Source organism: Coregonus lavaretus, assembly GCF_964263955.1.
Source record: "Coregonus lavaretus genome assembly, chromosome: 19".
Taxonomy (NCBI): domain Eukaryota; kingdom Metazoa; phylum Chordata; class Actinopteri; order Salmoniformes; family Salmonidae; genus Coregonus; species Coregonus lavaretus.
In genome coordinates this window covers 47861181-47869632 of record NC_140006.1, presented here as the reverse complement: position 1 = coordinate 47869632, position 8452 = coordinate 47861181, and the positions used below count along the sequence as shown (strand labels likewise).

Genomic DNA, 8452 nt, shown 5'->3' with positions numbered 1-8452 from the left:
CACCACTGTCCCCTGTATCGTTACCACTGTCCCCTGTATCGTTACACCACTGTCCCCTGTATCGTTACACCACTGTCCCCTGTATCGTTACACCACTGTCCCCTGTGTCGTTACACCACTGTCCCCTGTATAGTTACACCACTGTCCCCTGTGTCGTTACACCACTGTCCCCTGTATCGTTACACAGCCACACACCGTGTTCAAGAATAAGATGTCAAATTGTACCCTTTTCTCCGATTGCAGCACTTGACAACAAAGCGACGTCAGTCATCAAACCAGAAGATGTTGAAGAGGAGGATGACGATGTTCCAGGTATTGTTTCACACACAGCATCATGTGACCTTTGACCAGTATGGTGGTCTCTCTGGTGTGATATGATGCTGGTAGTGGTGCAGTATCGTGATCTCTCTGGTGTGATATGATGCTGGTAGTGGTGCAGTATCGTGATCTCTCTGGTGTGATATGATGCTGGTAGAGGTCAGTATGGTCATCTCTCTGGTGTGATATGATGCTGGTAGAGGTCAGTATGGTGGTCTCTGGTGTGATATGATGCTGGTAGAGGTCAGTATGGTCATCTCTCTGGTGTGATATGATGCTGGTAGAGGTCAGTATGGTCATCTCTCTGGTGTGATATGATGCTGGTAGAGGTGCAGTATGGTGGTCTCTGGTGTGATATGATGCTGGTAGAGGTCAGTATGGTGGTCTCTGGTGTGATATGATGCTGGTAGAGGTGCAGTATGGTGGTCTCTGGTGTGATATGATGCTGGTAGAGGTCAGTATGGTCATCTCTCTGGTGTGATATGATGCTGGTAGAGGTCAGTATGGTCATCTCTCTGGTGTGATATGATGCTGGTAGTGGTGCAGTATCGTGATCTCTCTGGTGTGATATGATGCTGGTAGTGGTGCAGTATCGTGATCTCTCTGGTGTGATATGATGCTGGTAGAGGTCAGTATGGTGATCTCTGGTGTGATATGATGCTGGTAGAGGTCAGTATGGTGGTCTCTGGTGTGATATGATGCTGGTAGAGGTGCAGTATGGTCATCTCTCTGGTGTGATATGATGCTGGTAGAGGTCAGTATGGTCATCTCTCTGGTGTGATATGATGCTGGTAGAGGTCAGTATGGTCATCTCTCTGGTGTGATATGATGCTGGTAGAGGTCAGTATGGTCATCTCTCTGGTGTGATATGATGCTGGTAGAGGTCAGTATGGTCATCTCTCTGGTGTGATATGATGCTGGTAGAGGTCAGTATGGTCATCTCTCTGGTGTGATATGATGCTGGTAGAGGTCAGTATGGTCATCTCTCTGGTGTGATATGATGCTGGTAGAGGTGCAGTATGGTGGTCTCTGGTGTGATATGATGCTGGTAGAGGTCAGTATGGTGGTCTCTCTGGTGTGATATGATGCTGGTAGAGGTCAGTATGGTCATCTCTCTGGTGTGATATGATGCTGGTAGAGGTCAGTATGGTCATCTCTCTGGTGTGATATGATGCTGGTAAAGGTCAGTATGGTCATCTCTCTGGTGTGATATGATGCTGGTAGAGGTCAGTATGGTGATCTCTGGTGTGATATGATGCTGGTAGAGGTCAGTATGGTGGTCTCTGGTGTGATATGATGCTGGTAGAGGTCAGTATGGTCATCTCTCTGGTGTGATATGATGCTGGTAGAGGTCAGTATGGTGATCTCTGGTGTGATATGATGCTGGTAGAGGTCAGTATGGTGGTCTCTGGTGTGATATGATGCTGGTAGAGGTCAGTATGGTCATCTCTCTGGTGTGATATGATGCTGGTAGAGGTCAGTATGGTGGTCTCTGGTGTGATATGATGCTGGTAGAGGTCAGTATGGTGATCTCTGGTGTGATATGATGCTGGTAGAGGTCAGTATGGTGGTCTCTGGTGTGATATGATGCTGGTAGAGGTCAGTATGGTGATCTCTGGTGTGATATGATGCTGGTGGAGGTCAGTATGGTGGTCTCTGGTGTGATATGATGCTGGTAGAGGTGCAGTATGGTGATCTCTCTGGTGTGATATGATGCTGGTAGAGGTGCAGTATGGTGATCTCTCTGGTGTGATATGATGCTGGTAGAGGTCAGTATGGTGATCTCTCTGGTGTGATATGATGCTGGTAGAGGTCAGTATGGTGATCTCTCTGGTGTGATATGATGCTGGTAGAGGTCAGTATGGTGATCTCTGGTGTGATATGATGCTGGTAGAGGTCAGTATGGTCATCTCTCTGGTGTGATATGATGCTGGTAGAGGTCAGTATGGTCATCTCTCTGGTGTGATATGATGCTGGTAGAGGTCAGTATGGTCATCTTTCTGGTGTGATATGATGCTGGTAGAGGTCAGTATGGTGGTCTCTGGTGTGATATGATGCTGGTAGAGGTCAGTATGGTGGTCTCTGGTGTGATATGATGCTGGTAGAGGTCAGTATGGTGGTCTCTGGTGTGATATGATGCTGGTAGAGGTCAGTATGGTGGTCTCTGGTGTGATATGATGCTGGTAGAGGTCAGTATGGTGATCTCTGGTGTGATATGATGCTGGTAGAGGTCAGTATGGTGGACTCTGGTGTGATATGATGCTGGTAGAGGTCAGTATGGTGATCTCTGGTGTGATATGATGCTGGTAGAGGTCAGTATGGTGGTCTCTGGTGTGATATGATGCTGGTAGAGGTCAGTATGGTGATCTCTGGTGTGATATGATGCTGGTAGAGGTCAGTATGGTGGTCTCTGGTGTGATATGATGCTGGTAGAGGTGCAGTATGGTGATCTCTCTGGTGTGATATGATGCTGGTAGAGGTGCAGTATGGTGATCTCTCTGGTGTGATATGATGCTGGTAGAGGTCAGTATGGTCATCTCTCTGGTGTGATATGATGCTGGTAGAGGTCAGTATGGTGATCTCTCTGGTGTGATATGATGCTGGTAGAGGTCAGTATGGTGATCTCTGGTGTGATATGATGCTGGTAGAGGTCAGTATGGTCATCTCTCTGGTGTGATATGATGCTGGTAGAGGTCAGTATGGTCATCTCTCTGGTGTGATATGATGCTGGTAGAGGTCAGTATGGTGATCTCTGGTGTGATATGATGCTGGTAGAGGTCAGTATGGTTGTCTCTGGTGTGATATGATGCTGGTAGAGGTGCAGTATGGTTGTCTCTGGTGTGATATGATGCTGGTAGAGGTCAGTATGGTCATCTCTCTGGTGTGATATGATGCTGGTAGAGGTCAGTATGGTGATCTCTGGTGTGATATGATGCTGGTAGAGGTCAGTATGGTGGTCTCTGGTGTGATATGATGCTGGTAGAGGTCAGTATGGTCATCTCTCTGGTGTGATATGATGCTGGTAGAGGTCAGTATGGTGATCTCTGGTGTGATATGATGCTGGTAGAGGTCAGTATGGTGGTCTCTGGTGTGATATGATGCTGGTAGAGGTCAGTATGGTCATCTCTCTGGTGTGATATGATGCTGGTAGAGGTCAGTATGGTGGTCTCTGGTGTGATATGATGCTGGTAGAGGTCAGTATGGTGATCTCTGGTGTGATATGATGCTGGTAGAGGTCAGTATGGTGGTCTCTGGTGTGATATGATGCTGGTAGAGGTCAGTATGGTGATCTCTGGTGTGATATGATGCTGGTGGAGGTCAGTATGGTGGTCTCTGGTGTGATATGATGCTGGTAGAGGTGCAGTATGGTGATCTCTCTGGTGTGATATGATGCTGGTAGAGGTGCAGTATGGTGATCTCTCTGGTGTGATATGATGCTGGTAGAGGTCAGTATGGTGATCTCTCTGGTGTGATATGATGCTGGTAGAGGTCAGTATGGTGATCTCTCTGGTGTGATATGATGCTGGTAGAGGTCAGTATGGTGATCTCTGGTGTGATATGATGCTGGTAGAGGTCAGTATGGTCATCTCTCTGGTGTGATATGATGCTGGTAGAGGTCAGTATGGTCATCTCTCTGGTGTGATATGATGCTGGTAGAGGTCAGTATGGTGATCTCTGGTGTGATATGATGCTGGTAGAGGTCAGTATGGTTGTCTCTGGTGTGATATGATGCTGGTAGAGGTGCAGTATGGTTGTCTCTGGTGTGATATGATGCTGGTAGAGGTCAGTATGGTCATCTCTCTGGTGTGATATGATGCTGGTAGAGGTCAGTATGGTCATCTCTCTGGTGTGATATGATGCTGGTAGAGGTCAGTATGGTGATCTCTGGTGTGATATGATGCTGGTAGAGGTCAGTATGGTGGTCTCTGGTGTGATATGATGCTGGTAGAGGTCAGTATGGTCATCTCTCTGGTGTGATATGATGCTGGTAGAGGTCAGTATGGTGATCTCTGGTGTGATATGATGCTGATAGAGGTCAGTATGGTCATCTCTCTGGTGTGATATGATGCTGGTAGAGGTCAGTATGGTGGTCTCTGGTGTGATATGATGCTGGTAGAGGTCAGTATGGTGATCTCTGGTGTGATATGATGCTGGTAGAGGTCAGTATGGTGGTCTCTGGTGTGATATGATGCTGGTAGAGGTCAGTATGGTGATCTCTGGTGTGATATGATGCTGGTAGAGGTCAGTATGGTGGTCTCTGGTGTGATATGATGCTGGTAGAGGTCAGTATGGTGATCTCTGGTGTGATATGATGCTGGTAGAGGTCAGTATGGTGGTCTCTGGTGTGATATGATGCTGGTAGAGGTGCAGTATGGTGATCTCTCTGGTGTGATATGATGCTGGTAGAGGTGCAGTATGGTGATCTCTCTGGTGTGATATGATGCTGGTAGAGGTCAGTATGGTGATCTCTCTGGTGTGATATGATGCTGGTAGAGGTCAGTATGGTGATCTCTCTGGTGTGATATGATGCTGGTAGAGGTCAGTATGGTGATCTCTGGTGTGATATGATGCTGGTAGAGGTCAGTATGGTCATCTCTCTGGTGTGATATGATGCTGGTAGAGGTCAGTATGGTGATCTCTGGTGTGATATGATGCTGGTAGAGGTCAGTATGGTGATCTCTGGTGTGATATGATGCTGGTAGAGGTCAGTATGGTTGTCTCTGGTGTGATATGATGCTGGTAGAGGTGCAGTATGGTTGTCTCTGGTGTGATATGATGCTGGTAGAGGTCAGTATGGTCATCTCTCTGGTGTGATATGATGCTGGTAGAGGTCAGTATGGTCATCTCTCTGGTGTGATATGATGCTGGTAGAGGTCAGTATGGTGATCTCTGGTGTGATATGATGCTGGTAGAGGTCAGTATGGTGGTCTCTGGTGTGATATGATGCTGGTAGAGGTCAGTATGGTCATCTCTCTGGTGTGATATGATGCTGGTAGAGGTCAGTATGGTGGTCTCTGGTGTGATATGATGCTGGTAGAGGTCAGTATGGTGGTCTCTGGTGTGATATGATGCTGGTAGAGGTCAGTATGGTGATCTCTGGTGTGATATGATGCTGGTAGAGGTCAGTATGGTGGTCTCTGGTGTGATATGATGCTGGTAGAGGTCAGTATGGTGGTCTCTGGTGTGATATGATGCTGGTAGAGGTCAGTATGGTGGTCTCTGGTGTGATATGATGCTGGTAGAGGTCAGTATGGTGATCTCTGGTGTGATATGATGCTGGTAGAGGTCAGTATGGTGGTCTCTGGTGTGATATGATGCTGGTAGAGGTCAGTATGGTGGTCTCTGGTGTGATATGATGCTGGTAGAGGTCAGTATGGTGGTCTCTGGTGTGATATGATGCTGGTAGAGGTCAGTATGGTGGTCTCTGGTGTGATATGATGCTGGTAGAGGTCAGTATGGTTATCTCTCTACTGTAAGTGGCTCTGGATAAGAGCCTCTGCTAAATGATTTAAATGTTACATGTAAATCATGAGACTTCTCAGGAAGTAACTCAATCTCTCATCTCCACAGATCTTGTAGAAAACTTTGATGAGGCGTCAAAGAATGAAGACAACTAATGAATCCAACTCCAGCCCTCTACTACCCTTCCTCAGTACCGACTATCCAGAACCATCTATCCAGTACCGACTATCCAGTACCATCTATCCAGAACCATCTATCCAGTACCGACTATCCAGTACCGACTATCCAGAACCGACTATCCAGTACCGACTATCCAGAACCATCTATTCAGTACCAACTATCCAGAACCATCTATCCAGTACCGACTATCCAGAACCATCTATCCAGTACCGACTATCCAGAACCATCTATCCAGTACCGACTATCCAGAACCATCTATCCAGTACCGACTATCCAGTACCGACTATCCAGAACCATCTATCCAGTACCGACTATCCAGAACCATCTATCCAGTACCGACTATCCAGAACCATCTATCCAGTACTGACTATCCAGAACCCACTGGGTACCCCCAATACCCAATCTACTACCCAGTACCCACCCTCTATCATGTGGACTCAAACCAGGACCTGTTCAGAAAGATGTAACATGACTTACAGAACAGATGTGAATGTCAGATAGATAGAATAGGGTGGGAATGTCAGATAGATAGAATAGGGTGGGAATGTCAGATAGATAGAATAGGGTGGGAATGTCAGATAGATAGAATAGGGTGGGAATGTCAGATAGATAGAATAGGGTGGGAATGTCAGATAGATAGAATAGGGTGGGAATGTCAGATAGATAGAATAGGGTGGGAATGTCAGATAGATAGAATAGGGTGGGAATGTCAGATAGAATAGGGTGGGAATGTCAGATAGATAGAACAGGGTGGGAATGTCAGATAGATAGAATAGGGTGGGAATGTCAGATAGAATAGGGTGGGAATGTCAGATAGAATAGGGTGGGAATGTCAGATAGATAGAATAGGGTGGGAATGTCAGATAGATAGAATAGGGTGGGAATGTCAGATAGATAGAACAGGGTGGGAATGTCAGATAGATAGAATAGGGTGGGAATGTCAGATAGATAGAATAGGGTGGGAATGTCAGATAGATAGAATAGGGTGGGAATGTCAGATGGATAGAATAGGGTGGGAATGTCAGATGGATAGAATAGGGTGGGAATGTCAGATAGATAGAATAGGGTGGGAATGTCAGATAGATAGAATAGGGTGGGAATGTCAGATAGATAGAATAGGGTGGGAATGTCAGATGGATAGAATAGGGTGGGAATGTCAGATGGATAGAATAGGGTGGGAATGTCAGATAGATAGAATAGGGTGGGAATGTCAGATAGATAGAATAGGGTGGGAATGTCAGATAGATAGAATAGGGTGGGAATGTCAGATAGATAGAATAGGGTGGGAATGTCAGATGGATAGAATAGGGTGGGAATGTCAGATAGATAGAATAGGGTGGGAATGTCAGATAGATAGAATAGGGTGGGAATGTCAGATAGATAGAATAGGGTGGGAATGTCAGAAAGATAGAATAGGGTGGGAATGTCAGATAGATAGAATAGGGTGGGAATGTCAGATAGATAGAATAGGGTGGGAATGTCAGATAGATAGAATAGGGTGGGAATGTCAGATAGATAGAATAGGGTGGGAATGTCAGAAAGATAGAATAGGGTGGGAATGTCAGATAGATAGAATAGGGTGGGAATGTCAGATAGATAGAATAGGGTGGGAATGGTGACGGCTCTATGTATTATTGAGTTTCACATGAAGTGAATGCACCCCAGACCACCGCTCTCTCTCATGGCAGAACTGTTGTTGAAGGAATGACATCGTCCAGTATTTTAACCTCAGACAAATCAACCTTGGTGGTGCGTCCCAAATGGCTCCAAATTCCCTTCATAGTGCACTGCTTTTGACCAGGCCCCATAGGGCTTTTATAAAAAAAGTAGTGTACAATGTAGTTGTGACTAGTGTACCATTTGAGATAGTACCAGTGTACCAACCACCACCAACTGTAACACAGCAATACATGTCTTGTATTTTAACAGGCTGTCATATCCATCACTATATCCCCTGAATGACGAGGGCACTAAGTACTCCATCCAAAATGGTACCCTATCCCCTATATAGTGCACTACGTTTGATTAGAGCAAAAGGGTGCCATTTGGGAGGCACTGTACGATCAGTACATCTATCAGACATGTCTAGGTGGGCCTTACCGTAGGATGTCAACAGGTCCCAGGCCTGCCAGACATGAAGGTCGGGTCTTACCGTAGGATGTCAACAGGTCCCAGGCCTGCCAGACATGTCTAGGTGGGTCTTACTGTAGGATGTCAACAGGTCCCAGGCCTGCCAGACATGTCTAGGTGGGTCTTACTGTAGGATGTCAACAGGTCCCAGGCCTGCCAGACATGTCTAGGTGGGTCTTACCGTAGGATGTCAACAGGTCCCAGGCCTGCCAGACATGTCTAGGTGGGTCTTACTGTAGGATGTCAACAGGTCCCAGGCCTGCCAGACATGTCAAGGTGGGTCTTACCGTAGGATGTCAACAGGTCCCAGGCCTGCCAGACATGTCAAGGTGGGTCTTACCGTAGGATGTCAACAGGTCCC

General features: G+C 46.6%; 1 protein-coding gene across 3 annotated transcripts in view; it reads left to right on the top strand.

The window, feature by feature from the left end:
- The window catches only part of LOC311146562 (transcription factor BTF3 homolog 4-like), a 12899-nt gene extending 6208 nt beyond the window's left edge, over positions 1-6691 (top strand). For all 3 annotated transcript variants that reach the window (XM_084183080.1, XM_084183081.1, XM_084183079.1), the window contains exons 5-6: positions 244-312; positions 5890-6691. In XM_084183080.1, the coding sequence (XP_084039206.1) occupies positions 244-312; positions 5890-5936 (116 nt within the window). In that variant the 3' untranslated portion in view covers positions 5937-6691. The remainder of the gene's footprint in view (positions 1-243; positions 313-5889) is intronic.
- The last annotated feature ends 1761 nt before the right edge of the window (positions 6692-8452 follow it).